The 27,821-nt window shown below is 37.9% G+C and overlaps 1 protein-coding gene across 11 annotated transcripts in view; it reads right to left on the bottom strand.

Moving 5' to 3' along the window:
* Positions 1–27,821, bottom strand: part of LOC106054634 (stromal interaction molecule 1-like) — an 88,010-nt gene that overhangs the window by 47,690 nt on the left and 12,499 nt on the right. For 9 of the 11 annotated variants that reach the window (XM_056039194.1, XM_056039195.1, XM_056039197.1 and 6 more), the window contains exons 3-4: positions 24,484–24,605; positions 1,844–1,958 (exon numbers count right to left, since the gene is read on the bottom strand). In XM_056039194.1, the coding sequence (XP_055895169.1) occupies positions 1,844–1,958; positions 24,484–24,605 (237 nt within the window). Of the gene's footprint in view, positions 1–1,843; positions 1,959–7,485; positions 7,976–8,105; positions 8,274–9,190; positions 9,419–24,483; positions 24,606–27,821 lie in introns of those variants that run through there. The other 2 variants (XM_056039200.1, XM_056039199.1) reach the window with 2 other exon arrangements.

The following is a 27,821-nucleotide window of genomic DNA, read 5'->3' as shown; positions in this document are numbered from 1 at the left end:
CGCTGGGGACCACTGAGCTAGTTATAAACTATATATGTCCCCAAGCTGAACAACACTGGGGACCACTGAGCTAGCTTATAAACTATATAAGTCTCCAAGCTGAACAACGCTGGGGACCACTGAGCTAGCTTATAAACTATATATGTCTCCAAGCTGAACTACGTTGGGGACCACTGAGCTAGTTATAAACTATATATGGCTCCAAGCTGAACTACGTTGGGGACCACTGAGCTAGTTATAAACTATGTATGGCTCCAAGCTGAACTACGTTGGGGACCACTGAGCTAGTTATAAACTATATAAGTCTCCAAGCTGAACAACGCTGGGGACCACTGAGCTAGTTATAAACTATATATGTCTCCAAGCTGAACAACGCTGGGGACCACTGAGCTAGTTATAAACTATATAAGTCTCCAAGCTGAACTACGTTGGGGACCACTGAGCTAGTTATAAACTATATATGTCCCCAAGCTGAACAACGCTGGGGACCACTGAGCTAGTTATAAACTATATATGTCCCCAAGCTGAACAACGCTGGGGACCACTGAGCTAGCTTATAAACTATATAAGTCTCCAAGCTGAACAACGCTGGGGACCACTGAGCTAGCTTATAAACTATATATGTCTCCAAGCTGAACTACGTTGGGGACCACTGAGCTAGTTATAAACTATATATGGCTCCAAGCTGAACTACGTTGGGGACCACTGAGCTAGTTAAAAACTATATATGGCTCCAAGCTGAACTACGTTGGGGACCACTGAGCTAGTTATAAACTATATAAGTCTCCAAGCTGAACAACGCTGGGGACCACTGAGCTAGTTATAAACTATATAAGTCTCCAAGCTGAACAACGCTGGGGACCACTGAGCTAGTAATAAACTATATAAGTCTCCAAGCTGAACAACGCTGGGGACCACTGAGCTAGTTATAAACTATATATGTCTTCAAGCTGAACTACGTTGGGGACCACTAAGCTAGTATATAAACTATATATATATGGCTCCAAGCTGAACTACGTTGGGGACCACTAAGCTAGTATATAAACTATATAAGTCTCCAAGCTGAACTACGTTGGGGACCACTGATGCTCCGGGTTAGTTAGATAGTTGATACATCAATAAACAGGCCAATACAGATAAGAGTACACACCCAAGGGTTGACAAATAAAGCTGGAGGACCTCTTCGCCCTCTCTGGCATCGATACGAGCGTTTGTTGTCTCTGAAGGGATACACGATAACAGGTCGAATAGCGCTGTCGCCCGGTGTGGTTTTATAGACTGGTTCTGGCAGACGAGTAGGTGGGGTGGAGAAAAAAGTTCTAGCTCCATCAGGTCTGTGCTCTCAGACCAATCAGTGATTTAGTATGACAAGGGAAAACGATTTATGTGACATCAACGCCTATCAATCAAATGTCTATAAAGGGCGGATACACATTCTTGTTTCATTCTTGACAAATTCAAACGTCAAATGAAAATGTAAAACAGTTGTTTGTTTTTTTTCAGTTCCTTACTGGTAATTTCTACGACTAGCAGCTCAAGATCACCCTCGCCTCTATATTTAATCTGGCAATTATCTCCCTTTCGTCTTCTAAAAAAACACATCGGGCTCAGGTATATGAGAAAAAAAAAAACAATGACATATTCATTTTTTTGCTGTCTATGTTGTTCTACAGTGATTTGCCCCATTCTCTATCAAACGAAAACGTATTTCGATACAAGTCAAATCTGGCCCATGGTGATACAGTCACACAAAACACGAGTCAATGACACTTTTGGTGTGCTCCTGTCCTTGGAAGTGCGTGCACAAGTTCAGCGCCTCCATGCAGACGTGTGATGTACTCACCTACAGAGTGCTTCCATGCCTTCCACAGGTCCTCCACGCTGATGAGCTTGTCATTGTTGTGGAAGAGAGCCTGGCGCTCAAAGCCGTCAGTGTACTGGAGTTCATCGCGAAGGAACTGTGGGCAAACAAACAAAACTGTTACGACAATGACAAGACAATGTGAAGTAACATATCCTAAACTAAGTTCAACATACAGTCCTTGATATAATCTTTACATCAACATACAGTCTTAGAGATAATCTTTACACTAGCATTTAATTATTATTTTACTCTAGCTATCTTTCAATTCATAAGTCTGTCTACCCAAAGGTTATCAAATAGAATTCCGTCAAGCTGATGACAGAACTGTCATCGAATTTCTCTAGTACTTCATTGTTCTCTGCGCAGGTAGCGGCCCTTGTTGCATGGTAGTGTGCAACGAACCGAAACCTTGACCTGATAAGGCGACATGCTTCAATCTCTTTCTATGATTGTCTTTGTGAGAAATGTTACTGCATTTATGGAGACATGATACCATACTCTAAGGCAGCGTTTCTTAAACTGTGGGTTTAAACAAATAAAATATATGAATAGGTAGTTTCATCTCCTAATATGGACCTTGTAAAATGTTTTCGCAAGACGCGTCTGCCATTGTAGCGACTCAAAACGTTTTCAAGAAGACATTACGTCACTGATACTGTGATAAAACCAGGATATTCTATCACAGTTATAGATCTTGAAGCTTCTTTTCTTTCTCATTACATTCTTCACTTAGTCCCTCACCCCCAGATCACAGTCAAGACCTACACCGGTCATCCAAGTCCCCGGCTGGCTAACGTAAGCGTGTACGAAACTTTCCTAATTCAGGGGGTCGCCATGGGTAAAAGTTTGAGGATTTTCTTGCATGAGAAAGAGAGCGTGGACACTAGTTTGTTATCAAAGAGTAGCCACCATGCGGACCCCCTCCCACCCCCACTCCCGAGAAAACAGACGGAGCGTAAAGGCTAGTGTAAATGTTCCTTGGACGTAACCTTGTGTCGTAACATTGTTCATAATGGAGTAGAACATGCGAAGCCACGACTCTAATGTCAGTTCGGGTTAGCCGACAATTCTATCGTCATTACAGATCTAGAACTATTTGAATTAAGCTAAGCTAAGTACAAAAGATAGACCCACGAAATCCATTTTGAAACAACGCGGATGTGTAATGAAATCCCCTTCTCAAGTTATGGCCCAATTCTATTTGCATAATTCTACTTTAATAATGCAATTAAAAATAATGACTGCATTATACACGAATGAACAGGTTCTGGGTGGGACTTGCAACGAGGACAGAAAGCAGACGAATGAAGGCCACGTCGACATTTAGGGTAACCCTCGGTCCAACAGACACACATTGAAAACTAACAAGTCTACGATTTCCCAAGTGAAACAGTTTACTTTGGTACATCTACTTTAGTACATGTCTAGGCTGCAAGGAATAAGGTTGAAACTAGAACCACTGGAAATCATTGCCAACTTGTAGTGAGAACAAATAGTTAAAATATGGAAACCCCACGTCGTTTTATTGACAAAACCTCCAGGCCACCCGTCAAACAGCCAGAGACAAAGTGTCACAGGAAGTGGGCACTGACAACCAAAACAAGAAGGGCTAGCATAGATCGATGGTATGATGGGTGTGCACTGTTATCACTCAAATAGTCGTGTGTCTGGGATCTGTGGCGTCGTAAGATGTCATTTGAATGAGGTTAAATAGGTTTCTTGTCATGACAAACAAGGGATACATTATTAAAGAGCGAGACACGACACAGAAAAGAGAGAGTGGGAGATGGAGAGAGAGAGAGAGAGAGAGAGAGACAAAAAAAAAAAAAGAAGAAAGAATTGAATGACAAAAAGAAACCCAGTAAGTAATACACCGACTAGGGAAGAAAGCAAGAGAGGAAGAAAAAAAAAGGAAGAAAGAGAGGAAATTAAGAGAATGAGCAAAACAGGAAGTAAAATAAATAGGATTTGAAAGAGAGAGAGAGACCCAGGCCCAAGAGATAATAAAAAAAAAAAAGGGGGATGTTAAAGAAATAAACATATACAATAATGAGGAAAATAAACAAAACAGGGAAAAAAAAAGCTTAAATTAAATGTAGTAGTATCTTTTAGTTTGGATCAGTCATGTCATGAAATTTGTAGTAGATCTAGACTAACAATAATATTAATAAAAAAAAATATTTTTACCATTTGTTGTTGTTTAGCATTATGCCATGCTTTACCTTTCTCACTACGCTATGCTCCTTTCACTTGTCTGGACCAGTTGGGAAAGGGGTAGGGGGAGGGAGAAAAAAAAAAAGGGGGGGGGTATCTGGTTGAATATTGCCGTAACCGCTTTTTAAATGCATTTAAGAAAAAAATTAAACGATCTGGATTCAAACTCTAGCCTCCTCAAGCCAACACACTAACCACTGTACCAGAGAAAAACTAATGAAAATGGAAGGTATTATAGTTATGTATTGTTAGTTTCAAACTTTAAAGCAAAGTAAGATGTGGACTAAAAAAAAAAGTGCAGACGAGAAAGATTTATTGTTGTTTAAGAAAACTCGCTTACAGCACCATTTGTAAAGGCTCCAGACAGAAGATAAGATTTAGAGACGGATGACACCTTGACCTTCCAATTCTTCCCCAGGTTACTCCCCCCCCCCCCCGGCCTCCTCCAGCAATGTTACAATGTTAGTCCGGTTAATACCATCACGTCCACAAGACAAACACATGGCCCAATGTTAAATAGATGTACAGGCGCGAGACTAGATCTACATTGGACGAAATGAGGCTGAAGTCTTGTCTATCGGTCGGTTTCAAGTCTAACCTCCCACGCCCCAACAAGTAGCAGCTTGAATACAACATTTTAAACACTTTTTCCTATATTAAATACCCACTGCTTGATTTACCTTTCCAAGAGTATCCTCTGTAGGAAAACACTACACATTTATAAAACATGAACAGTCAGTCACTCCACAGTTAAAGAATAGTAAACGTGTCGCAAGGGGCGATAATGACTTATTAATGACAAACCCAACCTTAACTAGATACTAGCCTCTCCCCCGCCCCAATAATGACCCTCAAACGTAACCCTCAATCCCACACAACTATCCCAAAACCTAACCAATAACCTAATAGTTAAGCTAAATTGTTCTGATTCTAGGTACTAAACTTTCAACCACACATCAGTTAATTCAACGCAAAATAGAATGTAATGATTTTTTTTAGTTATCACTCGCACTTACTATTACCAACCCAGCACAAAACATACACCAATTATACTTTATTATACAATGTTCCAGGGTTCTGAAGTCTTCAGTTCTGTTAGATTGGTTGGGTCACTTACGACTTGCTGCCAAGTAAAATATCACGATTCTGGGAATCTGTTTAACGGACAAATTAAATTGTAGGTCAGTGTGGTACGTTCAAAGCTGAAACTAGTCCGCTCACTGAACAGCGGCGTATCGTGATACGACACGTTAGAACCTCATACGACAAAATAACAAGACCAAGCGTCTCTAGCTTGCTATATGTACATCTTTCGTTTTGTCGGTATTTTGATCAGTCCATGTTCACTACTAGTCTGTAGATATCTTAGTGTGTTTACCATGCCGCAAACTTTTTTTGTATAGTCATTAACCCCTTTTACAGGTATGGAATTGATATGCATTGTTTATTTGTTTTTTAGATCTGTAAAAACTAAACCAAAATTAGAATTTTAATATTGCCCCTTACTTTGAAAATTAATTTTTCGCTTTTATGAATTAATTCGCGTGCATATATAACCCTAAAAAATGAAAATACATTAATAAATATGCATTTTTGTAAACCTTAAAATGTCATGTAATTAATTTTTTTTTAAATTTGTGGACAGTTTTAATTAGATCTGTAGCTATCCTTAGAGCTTGTACACTTTATACTTTAGTTGATGTAATTGCTATTTGACAGAATGCCAAGGCCCAAGAAAGAAATGAAGCTATTTTGGTAAACGGCATGTATTCTTGAAAGTGCCTGAATATGGCCAGTAACATATAGAAACTCTTTCATATGTCTTTAAGTCATGTGCTATGTTACTGTTTCACTTAGTAGCAACATTTTCTTCGAGCGAAATTTCGCGTATGAAATGCAAATACTAAAACTCAAACATTTAATAACAAAAAAAAAAAAAATGTCCTTCCCAAACCTTATAGCAGTAAAAGCTTTAAATCCAGACTCCATAGATCTACATAACCGATGGAAACCACTGACTGATGGAAACCACTGTCAAAGGTAAAGCGGTCACGTGTGGTGACCGCTAAATCTCAAAAGAAAAAGTATATAGTGAAAACCCCGAGAAGGATTTCAGTATTTACGTCTCAGAGTGAAGACAACAAGAAAACACATTTTATTAGTGACCACACCAGTTTGTTCACGTCACGTGTCATGCTGTGCATGATCTAAGAATAAGATCGCGCAATAAATCCACATAGGTGTATCCCTGGAGAGGTATTTATATTCTTAACACATAACGACTGAGCCCGTGCACTTGCGTACGGTATCCAATGGAGAAAGGTGAAAGACGAAATGAGGTGACCTGAATATGTTTTACGTAAATTAAGCTTGGAATACACCTTCGACTCTTAGACTGTACAAGTGTTACAAACTTTTAAAAATAATAACAATAAGAACACTATTTCTTAACAACTCAAATGAGATATAAACAAAAAAAGCTGGCTTCGCAAATTTGTACATATTTATTTATTCATTAAACTAGACAAGTAGTGTTCATAAAAAAAAAAGAGAATTATTGCAGTTATAACAAGGAATGACATTCCTACATTCATCATGTACAAACTACAGCACAAAGCCCGGCAATAAATTTTGTGTTGAAAAAAATGATCAGGTGTTTAAAAACAAACAACCTCCAAAACAGTCAATCAAACAAGATTAGATGTCCGAAGACTGCAATAATTAAATCATAAAATGAGATAAAAATAAAGAAATAAAAAAATACCCTTTCATTTTAAGGGCATTAAAAGTGGAAAGTAGTTGGGAATTATCAGACATGGAGACAAATTATGAAAGAACACGATTTTTGGTGTATCCGGTGTACAGTGTAAAAACGCATTGATAAACCATCGAATAACCTAGGCACTTTTCAGCACTGCAAGCTGCATTGATAAACCATCGAATAACCTAGGCACTTTTCAGCACTGCAAGCTGCATTGATAAACCATCTAATAACCAAGGCACTTTTCAGCACTGCAAGCTATTTCGTTTGTAGCACTATTTTCTATCTAGTTGGCAGAAGATTTCAAAATCTTTCCCAATCTTCATGTTGTCATGTTCTTACATTTTCTTTACAGCTTCCTATCGCCACCTCATTTCCTTATATCGCTTTGTCTTTTTCTTCTCTCTTAAAGCATTTTATTGCTTAAGGAAGGTAAATGATCTCTTAACCTTTATGTAAGTAAGGCCCGCCTCTAAGAGTTACGTAAGAAAAAAAACTATAACAGTCATTGGAATAATACAATGTGTAAAACGAACTATTCATAATGATTGTGACCAAATGTTTGTCAATGTTCTCTCTCTAAGTATACACAAGATTGCCCCCCCCCCAATACACTATCGTATGTGTTATAACAAAAATGTCTTACGTGTTTCCTGACTGACCGGATGTCCACCTGTAGTGCCAGGAAGAAGAGCAGCACGTACAGGATCAGGTACTTCAGCCTGTCCTCTCGGACCTCAGCCTCGGTCTCGCTGTCTGAGCCCTTTTCTTCCACCGCCGTGCTCGCGCTGGGCTCGGGCTCGACCCGCAGGCTGATGCTGTTCAGGCTCGGGGAGAGGTTCCGGTGATGGCTCCTGAGCCCGGCCAGCCGACAGCGGCGGCGCATGGCGGTGACTGAGGAGGCGGTGGTCACGGCTGGTGAGCTGGTTGCAACGGTGGTACTCATCGTGAGACTAATGTACACTCAACTCTTGTTCAGTGGCAAGACAGTGGAATCTTGCAGTCATGCAATCTCCTTGTACTGATAGGTCTTAGACTTTTACTAATTCTACTTGTTCTATCGGAATACACTAAGCCTGTTACTTTTCTTACTGTCCGGTAACTCTCTTGTCAATAGAAACAATAAAAATGATTTTCTATATGAAATAGAAGGGAAACAAGAAAATGGATAAACTGAAATTTGGAAATCACGAATACACAAGCTTAGCAGTTTGAAAAAAAAAAACAACCTACAAAAAAAAAAAAACAAAAAAAAAAACCACAAACCAACGATTCTATGTCATGATGGAAGCCAACAAAATAAAAATCTGAAAACGGTAGCACATCTTTCTGAGCAGCACATAGGATTCCAATATTTAGTTCTCCAATCATTTCTATTAGTTTCCTGTGTCAAAATCAAAAGTACCGAAGACAAACTGCTACGAAAATGAACAATTCTAACACAAAACTTGATACAGATACAATGTAGGACAATGAAGTAAAGGAAGAATCACAATGAAAAAAAAAAAGAAGTGAATCAGCAGAAACACCTACACTTAGAGAGATTGATACCTAGAAATGGTATTGTGTTAAAAAAAAGTCAGGAATTGTTCGTTTTCTACCCAAACCGCTGTGCTTTAACTATAATCAACACAAATTAAAATCAAGTGACAACATTTTGCAACAACTTTACAATACTATGTCTATAGATATAGAAAGACTTGGACCATAGACTTGTATCTAGACTGGAAACCGGAAATAAATTCTTATCCGCGATTGATCGATTCACAGATCTATACATATATAGATTTTTATGTACGTAAACTATTTTTTTAGGCTCTAAGGGGAGTCGCCCCCAATCAATCTTTTCTTGTCTTAGAAAAGTAATGATCTTTAGTTTTCAAAGTTAAGAAATAAAGCAAAATCATTTCTCGGATATTCACGCAAATACAGGAAACAAAGCCATTTCCTGTTTGTTTCCATTGAGATAATGTTTCAAAAATCCTAGATCGAAATAATTCATGTTGATTTAAATCATCTTATGTACATTTAAATAGATTGATTACCTAGATCTTTCTAGATTATGTATCTAAAAATTGCAAAATAATAATTATGAGACGAGAGTACTTTTATTTTTGATGATCTAAAAATTAAATTATATGTTACATAGGTTAGGGTTGAGAAAAAAAAACAACTTTGCTACTTTTAACTACTTTACAAAACAACGCCTTGATCCAATTTTCTAAAACAATTTCACGACATTTTTGTAGTGCTAAAAAATTCTCCATGTCCAGTCTAGAGTAGTATATATAAGTCTATGACTTGGATAGTGTGCCGTCTCCTTGGTTACAAATTCTATAAAAAACACACACTTAGCCCAATCAGAAGCAATGCACACTATTTTGGAACAATGCGAAATTTCGAAACAAGGAATCGACAGCGGACAGAAGTCGAGAAATGCCAACAAAATACAAAGTATTTTTGTGCTCTGCTATTCTCGCATTGACCGCGTCCTTCCCGTCCGACAGCATCCAAACTAGTGGCAAACCACAGCATCGGGCTGCGTCCTTTAAATGCCTGAAAAATAGATAAAGGTCGTTAGGTCTATTGAAGACCTGTCACGGACACATTGTGCTGTTGTTGTGTAGGAAGGCCCGTGCGATACAGACTGCAATGATTAATGACGTCATTATTTCTGGACCCGATGCAACGCAGGGAAATGATCTACCGCGTAGTTTCAAACCCACAAACAAACAAAAGAACACTTTAGGAGGGAGGACAAAAAGTAGGCGTTTTGATAGGAAATATCTGACAAGGCAGGATTGCACTACGACCTTTTTGTGACCTCATTTAGGCAGGTTAAAACAAATAATAATAATAAATAAATTATCATCATACTAAGTAACTAGGGGGGCTCGGTGGCTGAGTGGTTAAGAGCTTGGATTCCGAACCTGAGGCCCTAGGCTTAAATCTCGGTGAAGACTGGGATTTTGAATTTCGGGATTCTTAGGGCGTCCTGAGTCCACCCAACTGTAATGGGTATCTGACTTAAATTGGGGAAAGTACAGGCGACTGGTCGTTGTGCTGGTCAAATGACACCCTATTGTCGTTGGCCATAGAAACAGATGACCCTCATATCATCTGCCCCATAGATCGCAAGTTTGAAAGGGAAACATTACTTTGAAGTACACTATAATACTTTCACTAATACCTTATCCAATGGTTTATTGTATTTAAAAAAAAAAAAGGGGGCGGCTATGTTTAATACATGTCATTAAGGAAATAGGGCTGTGGCAGTAAAGTTACGGACGTCCACTCGCCTCTTAGTGTTACTAATACTAACTTGAAAAAAGAGTTGGGAAGGCATCAAAACCACAGCAGCCATTGGTTTAACAGTAAAACTAAAAATTCATTCGAAAGAAAACTATCGATTTTAATGTAAAACAATACCAAGAACATTTATTTCAGTCTTACAAAAATTCTTTATGATAAAAACTAAAAGGCAATGACAATCACAGTCTCTTATATAAGGCGTATCGTAAAAAATTTAAATTAGAACAGATCATTGGCTGGCAAAGTTGGCTACAGAGATGAAAGTAAGTAAAAAAGAAATAAAGATGTAATAAGATCATGACGTTTCCCTTATAGATAAAAAATAATAATTTAGAAACGACACACAACCAACCCAACAGAAATCAACTGGTCACTAGAGAATGACAGTATCCGCTAATCCATATTGTAAGTGTAACCTAATCCCAAGACAATGTTTTTTCGATTGTGACAACTTGGTCTGGGTTCAGTTGTTTTTGTGTTGGTTCAAACCAGATAAAAAAAGAAACTCGGTGTCTGTGTGTTTATCTTGATGCTTGTAAACTTGCGCAGCACGTGCCTGTTGTTTGAAGTGACCACGTCTTTGCAAATATTTAGTCCGCCGACCATCCCAATCTATTAGGTTGTTATCACTTTAGTCAATAGACTTTGTTACGGCTCCTGGTGAAGCTGACGCAGGGTTCTGATGGAGCAGGGTTGGGGGATGTCACGGAGCCAGCAACAGTACAACGTGACATGTCAATCCCAATGCTGCCCTCTTATCAGCCACTTGACACACACTGAGAGACACGAAGCAGGACAATGCTACGCCCCTGGAAGTCAGGGACTTTTCTCTCAGCTTATGTTAATTAAACAGCAATAGCAGTAGGTGTAACAACTTTGGCTGCACCGACATTCCGTCGACACCTCTGGACCGATGAGAAAACGATTACGTCACTATCTCACAAAACAAGATTACGTCATCTTTTAGTCTGTGTTGATTATCTAGTGTGTGTGTGCGTGTGTATTCCTTAGAATGGACTTTTCCATAATTCTCTTTTCTTTGGTCTCATGATTTCAGCTTTTCATGCATATCAATTTATGTATTTGTTAAAGCGCCCCCCCCCCAAAGAAAAAAACAACTTTTGATGTAAAAATATTCGTAGCTGAAACCTTGTCCTCATCACAAGCCACAGACTCGCAACACACATACGCTAACATTCTTTAAAATTCTCACTAAAAAACGATTTATTATAGAATTGATTTGTCAGGGGGAGGTATGGCGAGAGTGAATATGTTACTTTGATATTTTGGTATGATAGTGATATCCCCTTGTTTATGTACTCCCGGGTTATGAACGTGAATAGTCTTGCACGTGTTAGGAACTTAATGGTTTAGTCTTTGTTGAATGTGCGAGAGAGTGTGTTAGTCAGTGAGGTCTTGTCCCCGGTCCAGGCAGGGTGGACGGTTGCTTCCTGGACTGGTGTTTGTGTATTAATATTTATTGTGTATTATTTGTGCTCTATTGGATATTTAAGTATTATTTGTTATTCAAGGCTCTGAAGTTGAAATATATTTAGCATTAATTGCTCTTGATTGTAATTATTAAGTAAACTCCTAATGAGCCAAGTCAAGCAATAAAAAGGAACCACGGCACGATTCAAAACAATAAAGGAAGCCTACTTGAGAACCGCCTCTGTGTAACTAAGTCTTACTAAGTTAACGCCTCTGGAGGTAGGCTTTAACGCAGAGGATTACACAGGCAGCTTGACATCAACAGCATGTTTTGAGGCCGACCAGATGTTGGCCCAAGGCTAATCTGTAGTGTCACACATTGACTGATTGAGTTTGCTTTATAGAATACATAGAATGTAGTTATTTTATCCACAGAGATATATTTTCCTTGCGTCCTGTGTATTTATATTTTATAAGCTAAGGGATATTTTAGTTCACGTATATTAGTGCTTATTTTTTTTATTACTGAAAAAGGTAAAATGAAAAAAAAAATAATTATGACAACCAACACAGGTTTAGTGGAAAAGCGCCTAAAAGTTGTCTAAAAGCCGCATCCACCGATATAAATGAAGAGATAGTTCACAAATAAAAAAAAAAGAAAGTAATGATAAATAATGAAATAAATAAAAGATGTTGAAATGGCAGTGTATCAATCTTAACCCAGTTTGCTCGTTCATTTCAAACATGATTACAAAAAGACACAAGTCTTACGCTTAAGTCAAAGGTGCTGGTTAAACTAGTCAACCACTTTATATTTTCACTAGTGTCCACGAACTCAAACGTTTGAACCTTTCCTAAAAGTGACTTGTTTCTACACCATTTTGTTCCACCTTAAATGCAGATTTAATTTTGTAACAACGAATGGATAAGACCAACTATAGTCTCTGGCTCATAATATCAATACGTCTTGAAACAAAGCAGGCATCAGTCTACATTCTAGACTATAAACATGAGTACGTTGACATTGTGGAAATTACCACTAGGTGGCGCTGATAAAAAGCATCGTCTTTAAGAAGTGTCTCCCAAACTTTTTCCTTTACGGAACACTTCGCATATTCTGAGCATTTAGCGGAGCATTTCGCTTATTTTTTGTTTTAGAGAGATTACTTCACGTGGTGGCCTGCTAGTTAATCATTCAAGTCGTTCGTGGAACATCTATTCAGGCCTCGCGGAACACAAGGGTTCCGGAACACAGTTTTGGAAACACTGTTCTAAGAGATAAAGGTAAACAATGAGACACGTGACTAGTGTTTGCTTCCAAGAACAGCAGTGACAGCTTAATGACTTAATAAATTGCTTGCTTACAAAAGTCACAGGGACAACAAAAAAAAAAAAAATCAATGGAAAACAAAAAGTCGTCTTTTTTTACTTCTTAAACTGAAGTGTCCTGCAGTACTCCATAACGACCACCCTACATTTTGTTGTGTTGTCTTTTTTACTTCTTAAACTGAAGTGTCCTGCAGTACTCCATAACGACCACCCTACATTTTGTTGTGTCGTCTTTTTTACTTCTTAAACTGAAGTGTCCTGCAGTACTCCATAACGACCACCCTACATTTTGTTGTGTCGTCTTTTTTACTTCTTAAACTGAAGTGTCCTGCAGTACTCCATAACGACCACCCTACATTTTGTTGTGTTTTTTTTTTTTTACTACAGCACTTATCTAACCACACACACACGGCAAGAGCTTATCTTTTCCTTCTACACTTTTCAATTAAACGTCTAGACGCTCAAATCTTTAACAGGAGAAACTCATTCTAGTCTCATCAGGCTCAATAAGCCGTCTTAATGTACAAGACATGCACATGAATAAAAAAAAAAAGAAATGCTGTTAACTTGTATATTTTTGCAGTAAGTTTGAATGAAAACACTGAACACTATAAACTGCAGTGTCAACATAGATTTGTCAAAACGAGAGAATAAGAAAGTTGGCAACAGCAAGTGAAGCTCAAAATTGGAACCGGTGAAATCTGCCCACGTGAAGTGTCACCAGAGAATGCTGACCATGTCCTTCAAAACTGCATTCTTTACCAAGAGGTCCGAATAAGACACTGGCCCCAAAACGCCCCAATAGAAAGAAAACTCTATGGAGAGCTCCCTGATTTGGAAACCACTGCGCAGTTCATCTCATGTATTGGTCTAGTCATCTGAACGTTTAAACTTAACAACTGAGAACGAAAAGGAAAAAGAAGAAATGTGAAATTAGTTGTACTATGAACTTATTAAGACATGCTTAGAAAAAGTATTGTCTCTTAAGTAACAAAGTTTGACATGTACATGAAATGAATTCACAGAAGCTGTTACAAGATACTCATCGTTATAAATGAAACCATTACGAACCAGCTGCCACAGATTAAAACTAACTCTTGAAGTCCCAGGTTTCGCTGAATTCCATTGATCACTATTTCATGTCTCTGATAATTAGTGAGGTACATCAATTAGCCAATTTCAATGTTTTCCATTTCATACAGATGTAACTGGGTCTATCCAAACCCGCATTTCCCACACCAAGACCGACGGCCTAATCGCAATGTGGGCCATTAAAAAAAAACGCCAAAGTCCGACAAGAGCAGTCATTTAAGTAGAGATAAAACATGTGCATTTAGGAACAGGTCTAAAACCTATCTGTCAAACTATACATCGCAAAGTTGGCACAGAACGGGGTCAACACTTTGAACACATATAAACCACTATATTATTATAGCAGAAGTCTGGCTAGGGCTTAATCTTCAGTGGTCAGAGCTGTGTTAATTTAAACGTAGCCCAAGATGACTTAGGGCCACTAATACTGTTCAATGTACAGAAACTTGTCTATGAAAACATGGCTTCGTTGACATTCAAACCAGTGCCTACTGACTAAAACAATATCATACACCGAAAAGTATCAATAACATGTAAATGTGGCAAAAGTCTTTCAAGACAAAGACCAGCTGGAGTAACAAAAGGGCAAGCTAACAAATGACTAGAGCGGAATGTAGACCTCCAGTGTTAAAACCACACCCAGTGGTACAATACAGGCACCACGAGTGTAGCTTTGTCTACATTCCAGGCCTGGAGGATGATAAGAATTCTTAACACCAGACATGTAGCAGTAGATAGAATTTGTGAACGATTTTATTTTAAAATAGCATCTATATCTAAGTGTATCGTCCAGATCTAGATCAAAGTGTATTTTCCAGATTTAGATATATTGTCCAGATGCAGATCTAAGTGTATCATCCAGATCTGGATCTAAGTGTATCGACACTCTAGATGTTATCAGTTTCTCTTCGTATTTTCCAAAGCTCTCTTACTCAATCTAATTCTTCTCGAAAATGTATTTCCGTAGAGATCTCTCTCTGTTATTCTCTCGCTAGATTCTCAACAACATTGAAATTGAACTAGTGTTTGTACTATACATTATGTGGCCTAGATCTGCATCTCTCTCCACACAAATGTGTCAAGACCACGAATCGTGAGACATGTATATACGGTCTGCAATGAGATTTTATTTCCGTGTCACCCAAGGGACGTTTTACTTATGCCCGTAATGGTTACAGTAATGGTTACAGTAATGGTTACAGTAGCTTAAATGAGTTAATCTATAGTGTCATTGAAATATGTGTTTGAAGATTAGATCTTTGAAGAATAAAAAAAAAAAATGGATCACTACATTACTAACGTTAACCTTCCATAACCCCAACAGTTCTTAAACTAAAAAAAACACGAGTTTCCCCGTAAGAAAAACAAACACGTTATGGCGCAGTATGTGAGTCCTTAGGTTAGCCACATTTAAAGCTAACAGTGCTTTCCCCACCCCCTCCGTCCAACAGCAACTTTTGGACAAACACACAGGTTGTAGTTCATTCGGTACATCGGCGTCACGGGTCAGCAATATAGCCAAAATAACAAACACAACAGAAACACCCCCCCCCCCCCATCTCCTTATTTTTCTTTGTCTCACATATTCATAGAATTATTAACCCACGAAGATATTAAAGTCATCAAATAGTTCTCAAGACATAATCAACCCACGAAGATATTAAAGTCATCAAATAGTTCTCAAGACATAATCAACGAGAAATGTGTCTGGACAAAATATGGTGTCAGAAGTAGGATGTTCACTCAGCATACTTACAGAAGGGTTCAGGTTTCATTTCACTTATGGGTTAAATTTACTGCACAGACGTAACCCACCCGACCACTTTACGTTTTATGACATTTAATGGCCCACGTTTTTTTTTAATCTATTGGACAGAGCGCTATGATACTATTGACTATATAGTCCAGCATTCTCCAGCAATAGCTCCAAGTAAACCCTCTCTCCCTCCCCATGTCGTCTCCCTTACTTGATAATTTACATAGGAGAATGAAATATCAGATTTAGGCTGAGTTTATTACCAGTTAAGATTGCTTGTTAACGCTTTAAATACAGCACACAGCAGGTGATTTATGTGTAGTGTCAGGCAGGAGCTAATACATCACAAACGTATACACATGTCTACAGTGGGTTCTCTTCACGTAGAGAAGACAAAAAGGTCTATTTCCCAATACCATTCATTACATACACTGCGTGGGCCAGATAAAACTGTTGTGGTGTCAGGCGCGACCAATCTTCACAGAAGGCCTGAACACTGACCTGCAACGTCGCAACCTGTGGGCAGTTTAGACCAATAGCTCGTTGTTACGGCACATGTCTGTGGGACTTGAAAAGGCGCTTTTGGTATCCACTGCCCACAGGTTGCGACGTTGCAGGTCACCGTAAATAATGATCCTCACGCACTACGCTTAGGTCTGATAGTACAGTGGTTCTCAAACTTTCGTGCCCCGCGAGACGACAGTAGGGGTCCGAAGATAGATAAAAACTGTATTTAATTAAAATAATTTCTTCGCTAAAAGCCAGTTTATCCGATCGGATAATTTGAATAATAATCAGCTCGTCCCTCGCTACTGTTAAATATTTCTATGACGACCTAAACTAAAGATTTGAAGACATTTTTCACTTTCCCGGCTAGGTATTGAGCCCTTTTGCGCGTAGACAAACCCCGATCCAAATTACAGACGAATCGATTCTTATACAAGAGCAGCTTAGTGAATATCCAAAAAAACTAGGAACTTAAAACGAATGAGTGAACAAGGATACCCACAAACTCAGGTTTCGAAAACAGATTCCAATTTTATATCCTGCATTATGGGTCATTGTACAGAAGTTGTTGAGTGCCTTATTTGGTAAAACCTGGATTGAGTGCAGGCATGAACCTCGACAAAGAACAGCAACCGACTAGAAACTTGTGCTCGTGGAGACTAGCGGCTGTTATTTACAAGCATTGAGCCCGACATAATCTGAATACACTCATACAATCTCATCACGTTTCTTTTGTGTTTTAACTGAATGATAACTAGTATTCCTATTATTGACTGAACTATACTACTATTAATATCATTTACTAAACGATAATAGTATTAATATCACGCATTGAGTCAAAAATTAGTATCCAGTATTGAATGTCCCTAGTTATTATCATGTTCTATAGCAGTTCAAACAATACGAACTAGTTGTCACACTCAGGAACAGGAAGAAGAAGATTATATTAAACGTAGAACAAGGTCAATATAAAAATAAAACACTTTATAAAAACCTCAAAATGATACTGAGTGCAATTGAATCAATTATTTTGAATCAATCATGTCATCAATCATCTAACATTGGATTTACACGTGTTGCTTTTTCAACGATGTTTTAAAAAAAGGTATGTTCGAGCCTCTATATTTTTTTTTGGGGGGGGGGGGGAATTGTCAAGTGTTTAGCCACTAAGCTATTAAAGTACTTAAAATTGAAGGTTTTGCTAGTTCATTGTTATTTTGTAACGAACAACCAAAGTCTCTACATTGGCCTACTTACTGTTTTATAATTTAGAACGTTTTCCATACAAAGTAAAATTGATTAATTACGACTAATTATTTTTTTTTTAAATTGATTCATGTATTCTCATCAACAATGAATACTTGAGCTAAGTTTCAACTTGATCCGAGAATGGGAAGTGGGAGAAATAAAGTTTACAAAATGTGTACCAGACAGAGTGAGTTGATATAAACTTGATAAAAAATTGACTTGAACTTGGAAATGCCAACTTCAAGAACTAATGGTGATGGTAGGCAAATGTCAGCGACTTGAGGTCTCTCAGAAAACTTGATTGGAAATGACTTGATTGGAAATGACTTGATTGGAAATGACTTGATTGGAAATGACTTGATTGGAAATAGATGCAATAGGAGTCTATGAACTTCAACTTACAAAATCGATTTCTTTTTACGATATGACGCAGCGAGTGTATCAATCATTGAGAGCCTTAAAAAAAAAGCAGACCAAATAGTGGCTCAGACTAAATCAGAGAGTGGCAGAACAAAAACAACAAAGTGGACGATGTGGTCAAGACAAGAAAACCAATGAGACTGGAAGGGGAGACAATGTGTGAAAACATTCTTCTTATCACCTGATTTTCAATTCTCGGGATTTTCCAAGTAAACGAAGAAACTGGTTCGAATGCCATTTACCACATGTGCATAGAATGGTCTGTTCATGTAGAGGTTCATCAATATCTGAATGTAGTGTTCGTCTAAAAACAATAATTCTCATTTTGATATTCCCCTCATTCAGAACATATCTTCCAATGGCTACAACACAAATATTTGAGATCCAAAAGAAAGCTACGACCGAAGACAGGCGCAGACGGCGAAAACTTAAATCGGCCCAAGACAACAGGCGTTAGATTAGCAAAATATTTAGGCCACGGCTGGGTCTGGGCAGAGACCCTAGAGACATGTCCGAATATTCAGTCTCGAAGACAAGCCTTTATTATTTTTGTGATTGTTATTATTATTAACCTCAATAGTCTAGGAGTGTGGTCTTTGAATACCTGCTGGCTCCGATATCAAATGCCTGACTTTTTAAATTCAGACTGTGATGGGCAGGTCTTCAAAGCATGTCGATACACTCAATCGGCTCTTGAAGGAAGAACCTCTGACCTTCGGCATGATGGCTACTTAACTTTGTTAACTTGACTAGTGGTAACAACAAAGTGATGAATCACTCTTCACCCCTTTCCCTACCTTAATGCAATGTCTAGTACTAACCTATACCTTTCCCTACCCTAATGCAATGTCTAGTACTAACCTATACCTTTCCCTACCCTAATGCAATGTCTAGTACTAACCTATACCTTTCCCTACCCTAATGCAATGTCGAGTACTAACCTATACCTTTCCCTACCCTAATGCAATGTCTAGTACTAACCTATAACTTTCCCTACCCTAATGCAATGTCTAGTACTAACCTATAACTTTCCCTACCCTAATGCAATGTCTAGTACTAACCTATACCTTTCCCTACCCTAATGCAATGTCTAGTACTAACCTATAACTTTCCCTACCCTAATGCAATGTCTAGTACTAACCTATAACTTTCCCTACCCTAATGCAATGTCTAGTACTAACCTATAACTTTCCCTACCCTAATGCAATGTCTAGTACTAACCTATACCTTTCCCTACCCTAATGCAATGTCTAGTACTAACCTATACCTTTCCCTACCCTAATGCAATGTCTAGTACTAACCTATAACTTTCCCTACCCTAATGCAATGTCTAGTACTAACCTATAACTTTCCCTACCCTAATGCAATGTCTAGTACTAACCTATAACTTTCCCTACGCTAATGCAATGTCTAGTACTAACCTATAACTTTCCCTACCCTAATGCAATGTCTAGTACTAACCTATAACTTTCCCTACCCTAATGCAATGTCTAGTACTAACCTATAACTTTCCCTACCCTAATGCAATGTCTAGTACTAACCTATAACTTTCCCTACCCTAATGCAATGTCTAGTACTAACCTATAACTTTCCCCTCCCTTCCCGTTTATGAACTATAACTCTAGCGCACGCATACACATAAAGCATTTATTTCGAGGCAGGCTTCGTTAACAGCCCAGCCACGATGGGCTAATCAATAACATCCATACACAACGCTAACAACACTAAAGCATGAGGCCTACACGTTATCAGTATCGCCGGTAGATCTCCATCTTTATGATAGCGCCACAACGTCATGCAACACTTTCGCCGAAGCATTAGCAGAGCGTTTCAAGGTGAATGGAAAACAAAAAGCCCTACATTCTTGAATAGTTTCCAATAGTTTTCAAAACAATGTGCAGTGAAGTCTGTGGCCTTATCCACACGAAGATGTCAAGAGGTTTCAATGAGATAAAGTAGGAAATCAATTGACTAGTAGCAAAGTTTCAACTTCCTGTCAGTGCAGACGATTACGTGACGTCATGCAGTCATCAAGTATTCTCTCTGCTCAAGGCGAATGTATAATTTTGACAGTAACAACGTCAAACACAATTGTTTTTCGTATTCCATAAGATAATGGCAGCATTACTTTAGAGATCTACAATAGTTGCAACTAGATACCAGATAGAGAATTCTACACTTCACCTTTGCATTGGACAAATGGGAGACTTATGGGTAGACTGAAACTGACCTATGTCACAGTCTTATTTCCACTTTTCTACGTTCATTAAAACTGTGGCTCATAAGCCTGGGATGAGTGTCGACTTTACTAACTAGATGACTTCTCCTTCTTTGTTTTGCTTTGAATGAAAACGTGTTAATTTAAAACTATTATCAGAGTACTATTTATAAAAAAAAATAAAAAAAATTAACGTTTCCATTTCAGACCTTGCGAGCTATAGGGCAGATGATGTAAAGGTCATTTTTTTCTATGGCCAACGGTTAACGAGGGTGTCATGTGGCCAGCACAACGACAAACCGTCTTTACTTTCCCCAACTCAACTAATGTCAGGTACCCATTAGAGCTGGGTGGACTCAGAGGCGCCCAAAGATCTCGAAATTAAAAATCCAAGTCTTCACCAGGATTCGAACCCGGGACCCCTGGTTTGGAAGTCAAGCGCTGTACCGCTCATCCACCACGTGTCCTATTTATAATTAATTAATTATATAATAATTGGACACAATTGATCAAGTAAGATTGAGCAACGTGAGGGAGTGAAAGGGCGAGGTATGTTGAACAAGCACACTATATGCTAGTTATTGAGCCAAAACCATTGTCATTAAAAGCGCGATCCCTTCAGGCCTAGATAGTGTCTAGACTATTGTTTAAATAATGCGCGCCCGAAGACAGAAGTACTTGTACTCAGCCCATAAACGTCAATCCATTTCCAGCAAGTCACATTTCTAGAGTCATGGTGACATCTAATCAAATATTCGCACAATGAGAAGCGAGGAAATGTGGGGAAAATACAATCAATATATTCAATACAAAATGTTCTAGTTAGGAAACGAGACGAGTGTTATGTTGACATTATACCATGGTACCACCAACATGGGGCAACTAGTCAAAACACAAACATTCGATATGTAGCGGCATAGAGAAAAAGGAAAGAAAGATAAGAGAGACAGACAGACAGACAGTCGGGCGGACAGACAGACAGACAGACAGACAGACAGACAGACAGACAGATAGATAGATAGATAGATAGATAGATAGATAGTAGATAGATAGATAGATAATGAGAAAATGTAAAACATTATGTTCAGACTCCTATTTATTGTCAGTCTTGTTCCTATTATAATCATATTATTGTTTCTATTTTTAAAAAAGGAGAAATTCCGCTTCCAGAGACTTCACTGTTGCAGTGTATAATTCCATGCTATAATGCTCCTCTGTGTAGAATACATTCAAATTGAAATCTATGAAACAGCTGGTGAGTAACTATAGGAAACGACATAGTTCTAGCGGGCACAAATCCAATGTCCTTGTTCAAAATACTTTGCATTAAATCCTTGTACGTTGAGCCAAGGTCAAGTAGAACTAGGTCATGAAAACTACACTAAAGCAATGGCAGCAGTTTTTTTTTTTATATTAATTTTTTGTTAAATGTCACTGTGAGTGTAAGCGCTACCATAATTTGATAAGCCTGTTAGAAATGAATTGTTGTTGTTTCCCCGTACATCGTAAGAAACTATGATACAAAATAGAAGCTTTATTTAATTAGGGCCGTGTGCGAAATAGCAATCAGAACCGCCCTCAAGTCACGATTTGTACATCGCAGTGGTAGCGGCCATCAATCAAATGCCCGGTAACTTAACCCCCCACCACGCTCTCACTCTACATAACCTAAAGCCCTGCCCAAATACTAATACTAGTAAGTGTAGGTAATAGATGTGTTACATTGACAGTATAACCATCCTTATAACCAAACCGATACGTGGTCACCGTTCAGGAGATGACATCAACAATTTATGCAACACTCGCGATTGCCGTAGCTGAGCAGACGGAGAAGCTGCTGGCGAGTCCTTGAAACGTTTGGATGTTACGTAACAGCAACAATTTGTAACCGTAACAAGATTCAATACTCCCCTCCCCCCTTCTCCGGTGGAGTAACATAGAAACAAGAGGCTTCGAATTTGCAAAAGACTTATTTATTCATTATCCTTTTCCCAAAACATTTGTTATGGTATCGATAGAAATGATGGGGAAAATAGTGACTTCTTTCAGCGCTTCAATGACGTATTCAGTTGTTTTTTTTTCCCCAATACTGTACATATACATTAGTTGTTCGCCAGAAAACCCTTAGTGATTTAAAAAAAACTGGAGTATGTTTTTTTCCATTAATATTTATAGAAACCCCGTGGTATAGCCCTTCAGCGAAAGTCAAGGGAACTCTGCACCTGTTATTTCATTCGAATATTTTTTTATTTTGTTACGTAACAGATATTCCGACCCCCGCAACAATCTTTATACCCACCTCTCATTAGCCGATACGTAATATATCCGAACGTGCCCTAACCAAGGCGGTACCTAATAGAGTTTAAAGTGTGAGCAAGAGGCAACACCCAGGTCACATCAACTACTTCTCTACCAATATGATGTGACTCTCTTGATTTGATAGGGCTCCATAGTTACTACAACTTTCTTTCAGTCATTCGCTGTCGATTTCATTACATGTTTAATAAACCCGAAAGTCAAGGCGGGGAAAGATAACTCCACCACTCGTCTACTTTTGAAAAGAATTTTAGTTCACACACACATTTTGGAAGCCAGTACCACAAAACAAGCAATTCTTAACAAGATCTATATTTAGCTTCACATAATTAAATTGTGTTTTCTAATTACGCTAATATTACCAAAAACAAAAAAAAAAACTTTTTTTTTAAAAAAGGTATGTTGATGGCATACCTATCATAAGGGAGAATATAAGAAAACTCGCGTTTGATCCATAACAATGGTTATGTCTGTTAAAAATTTAATTCAATTTGGTTTTTTAAAAAATATAACGAGTACATGGCGTCCATTAAAATATTTTTACAAACAGTAGCACTCAGAACAGACAGAAAAAAAAAACTGAAATTACCTCATAGACCGACCTCTATATATTCTTTTAAATCGACAATCTTAGCCTTAGATTAAACGCTAAAATAATAATTATAAAGAAGAAGAAAAATAAGAAGTAGAAGATGAAGAAGAAGAGAAGTTAAAAGTAAGTCTCAAAGGAGTGACCAGGTTGTAAAGTATAGATACAGCTTGTAATACATGAAAACAATGAGAAAAAATTTAATTTTCCCTATAAGGTATCCAGTTACTGCAATAAGATTCAACTATAATGAGATTCCACTGAAATGTAATTAAGACTTGTAGTAACACGAGCTATAGCCAGACTACGATCGATTCTAAATACGAAGAAAATGTCACCTGGTACATGTACACTATTAAAACGAGGTCAGGTAATTGTGACAGAGCATTTCAAAAAGGGGGGAAAGTATACTGCCTTGAGACTAGTATTTCTAGACAACTCAAGTCGTTAAAAGTGACTTCTTTTATCTGCTCTTTTTTGAATATCGAAACAATATAGATTAAAAAAAAAACGCACATATTAAAACGTGTTTTTTTTTTAAATTGTATTTTCCAATCGCCTAATTCTCTACAGTTCTCTCTTACTGGCTCATGAGTTGTCATCAAGCATGGGCTTATATGTAAAATTTGATAACGATTGAATGAGTAGAAGTGGTCGACAAATCGATTGCAAAGATCCAGACAACAAAGATACAGCGCGAGTTAATTTAAGAGTTATCATAAAAAGACAAAGGAGACTAATCAACGGTGTATTGTTAGGTTTACATTTATTTTTTTAATTTTTAGTCTTCTCGAAGACCTCAATTAAAATATTCATTTTTAATTAAAAAATTACGTATTTTTTCCCAATGCTAACATGCACCCCGCACCCCCTTTTCTTAACCCAACCGAACGCACAAGACATGCGGAGACGGTGCGGTTAGCTCAAGGTGCTACCCTTGTCCCATGTCAGATGCATCTGAACAATTCAATGATACACAAGAGTACCTCCACACTAAAAGATTCCCTATTTAACAACAAAATGGCGAGCAGGCTGAATGTGCTTACAATTTTGTCTCTATGTAGAGCGTGATCAGCTCAAAATGTGGATGCACTCTTGAAATCCAAACAGCATGCTATTTAGATAGAAAATAAAATACACACAAAAATAAATGTCAGAAGAGCAATGACAAGGTGACGTGAGGAATCCTTCGGGATATCTAGCCTCTAGTAATTTTTTTAAAAAGTTGTCTACGTTTGCAAAATCCATATTTTTGTAAACGTTGGTGCCATCCTTGGATGTCACATGGTGCGTACTGCATCCTTCGCACGCAAGGGTTAACAAGAACGCATTGAGCTTGAACAAAAGAATCTGATGGGAAGACGCGCTACGCAACTCTCATTTCCAGTTGTAAACACAAAACTAACGGACATGTCACATGACTCACCTCGTCACTCTCTGATTGGTCGACGTTTCCGTTCTGATCGTCATCAATCAGATGATGCAATGTTTTAATGGCTGCTAATCCAAGTTTATCTTTCTCGCAGTCCTTATCATCTACCTTGCATTCTGAAGAAGATAAACATGGGACTTGTAGTCACACAAACAAAAGCAAAAAATACTAAAAATAAAAATAACCATAGCATTTAACAAACATTGAGAAAATACATTCACATTCAAATACAAATACCGGTATGTTAAATAAGTTCAGAATTTTTAGTCCCAGGTGCAACATTTCCTAGAGTAGATATACGAGTGTGGCTGCATTTGTATATAAAATCTTTTTAAGAACAATTATTACATAATGATGCAGCTTGTATACCAAACACAAGTAGACAAATATTGCAAAGGTTTGTTAGGATATATCTTGACAGACTTCGAAGTAAAATCTTGCAATTAATTTCGTCATTTATTGACTCTTGTTTTTCTATCTATGAGACACTTTTTTATAGCTGTGTTTCATCAAATAAAAAGCTGAACAATGTAATGATCTCAAGAAAAAAACTTATTTAAAGACAAAAAAGGACACCATTCAAAGTATATGCAGCTATTAGTGCTAAATCTGCTATTCAGCTTCTGAATCGAGCTGACAGTCTGAGGCAAAGCACAATCGAAGTATTTGCTCTAATTACTAACAACGAACCTTGCGTGACCATTAATGGACAAGTAGTTGTTGATTTTCTGATATCGTGGCTATCTCAATTGATGTGTTACTTCTTTAGGACACTAATAACAGGATGACTTAACTGAGGCGATAGGCAAATGTCATCAAAAAGTATGGCACAATACTCTTTGCTTGATATCATTACCAAATCCCAAGCTATGGAACCTGCATATTGAGAAATATTCTAGATGGTACACGGACCACCTAATCTTGGCAGGAAAAGAAACTTTTTCAAACTCCGATGTCTAAGGCGCATTCTGAAAATGAAGTGGCCATAAAAATCTGTAGCTCTTTCTGTGAAGAGCAGGTGGCGGGACATCCTAGCTGCTATCAGCAGTGTCTTCGCTGACCTCGGCAGACTTTTACATATTTGTTTGGAGTGCAGACGATCTGCATGTATTCCACCAATGTATGCAAGCATGACATTAAACTCTTTATTACTGTTATCAAAAACTGGGAGATGGAAAGGGGGGGGGGAGGGAAGGCAGGTACACTTGTAAAGCAAAGCGAGGTTCATGAACACACCAGGAGCAGAGACTTGGCTGAACACGCAGTAATCGTGCATGAAGAGTTGACTTTTTTTTTGTTTAGCCTCGAGATGTTGGAAGGGGAAAGAGAGTGTCACGTCATTTCCTGGTCAAGAATAAAATGCGTGTGTGTGTGTGTGTGTGGGGGGGGGTAAGCTTCTGTCAGAGAATAATTTAAACAAGGAAGTAACTTAACACTTAGAGTAAAGAGAACATTATATCTAGAAAACAACAACAACAACGACCTTATATAATACAGACCAAATGAAATGAGTGTATTCATTTCCAATTGTTATAGTGTGTTGCTTGTACTTACACAAAGCGTCAAATACAATTGTGTTTTATTGACGATAAAGAAGATAATGGAGTTAAAAAGAAAAATGCAATACACTTTTTCAGAGATGAAAATTAATTTTGTTTAATTTTGAACTTTTTGCTTTCTGTCTAATTTACATTTCTTCTTGTTGTGGTAGCCCTCATGTTTTCCTTTACCCGTTGTGTATTATCTGTGTGTATATTTGTAGATATTCAGAGGACCGAGTGTTTTTTTTTTCCGTTAACATCTCTTAACAGCTCTATAGGGTCACTAGTAAAGCCGGGTAATACTTATAGTATTTTTTAAATTAAATATGTACTTCCTTTTTGTCGGAAAGCTGTTATTTCTGTTACAAAGTGGAAATTAAATATTTGTTTATTTCCTACAGTTAAAAGAAAACGTCAAAAAGTTGTTTTTTTTGTTTTTTTTTTGTGGAGAATGTGATATATTACCTCGCTTTAGTGGGTTCTTTTTTCTCTATAACTAATATTTGTAGCAGGTCGCGAGCATGTTCGCATAACGCTAGATTTTGTAACATGTGCATAGTGCATTGGAAAAGATTTTTGTTTCCATCGGTGTATTCAAGCCATTTTTTTAAAAAGATTTTTTAAAGTTCTTATTAAACGAGAAGAGGTTTACATTTAGTAAACAAGCAAAACAAAAAACTGTTTCAATATTCAAATTATTATCAGTTACTGAATAAACATAGTTTACGTAGTCACTGCAATCTGCCTTCACTTTCGGAATTGAAGACATTGCCATTACATTGCCATTATATACACATACACAGTGCTTTTTTTTTTGTAAGTATATATATATATATAAATATATATATATATATTGCTTGACGAGTAATGAGCTGAATGGGGAGTGAAGCATTTCACGCGGCTACGCAGACCCAGCTGCGACCTACATATTTTGCCACATGCTTTGTAAACATTGATTTGTGTTATAAGGCGGAGAGACCTATTCCGTAATACTCTCAATTGGAGGTGACCAAAGCCGCTGCTGAAGCCGGTGTTGATATTATAAAAGCACTACTTACCATTCGATAGTTGCGCTGGGTTCGGACACTCTACCCGCAGGGGGGACGACCACATGCCAATGGCGATCTTTTTTTTTTTGGCTAGCTTTAAGGAGGACGGTGTCCGTAACAGAGGTGTACCTAGTAAACACTACAAAGATCAACTCAGGCGCCATTTTGCCTTCACTGGCATAGAGAAGAGAGACAGTTGGAGTGCTCTCACGAAGGTACACACATTTGAGGCCCAAAGAAGACGGGAGCAGCAGAAGACGTAAAGAAAACTTGAACATACCCCCGGCTGACAACGGCTTTGTCTGCATCAGAGGTGGAAAAATAATAAGGTCGCAACTGGGCTTGAGTCATGTGAAACACTGAGCTCATTCTTAATCTTCGGAACCGAAGACATTGCTTTTATATGTGTATATGATGACCTTTACATCATCTGCCCTATAGACCACAAGGTTTGAAAGGGTAACTTTAATATATATATAAAATGAGTCAAATTAAACCAACTGCCTGCCTATGTTTCAAATGTTTCGAGTACAGATACTATTTAGCAGAAACACTTCAGTTCACTTGAAAGTAAGTGCTAGTACCCAACAAGCAGAGAAGAAGAAAACCCACCAACAACAGTATGTTTGTAGAGATATGCTTTAACGTACACAGGCTAAAGGATTGATTGGTCACACATACACAAACATTCATTTCAATTTCACACAGATGGTGACAGGAAAACAATTTTAGCCCCCCCCCC

Source organism: Biomphalaria glabrata, chromosome 8 (assembly GCF_947242115.1).
Source record: "Biomphalaria glabrata chromosome 8, xgBioGlab47.1, whole genome shotgun sequence".
NCBI classification, from domain to species: Eukaryota; Metazoa; Mollusca; class Gastropoda; family Planorbidae; genus Biomphalaria; species Biomphalaria glabrata.
The sequence above is the reverse complement of the archived record's forward strand: the minus strand, read 5'-3'. Positions and strand labels throughout refer to the sequence as shown.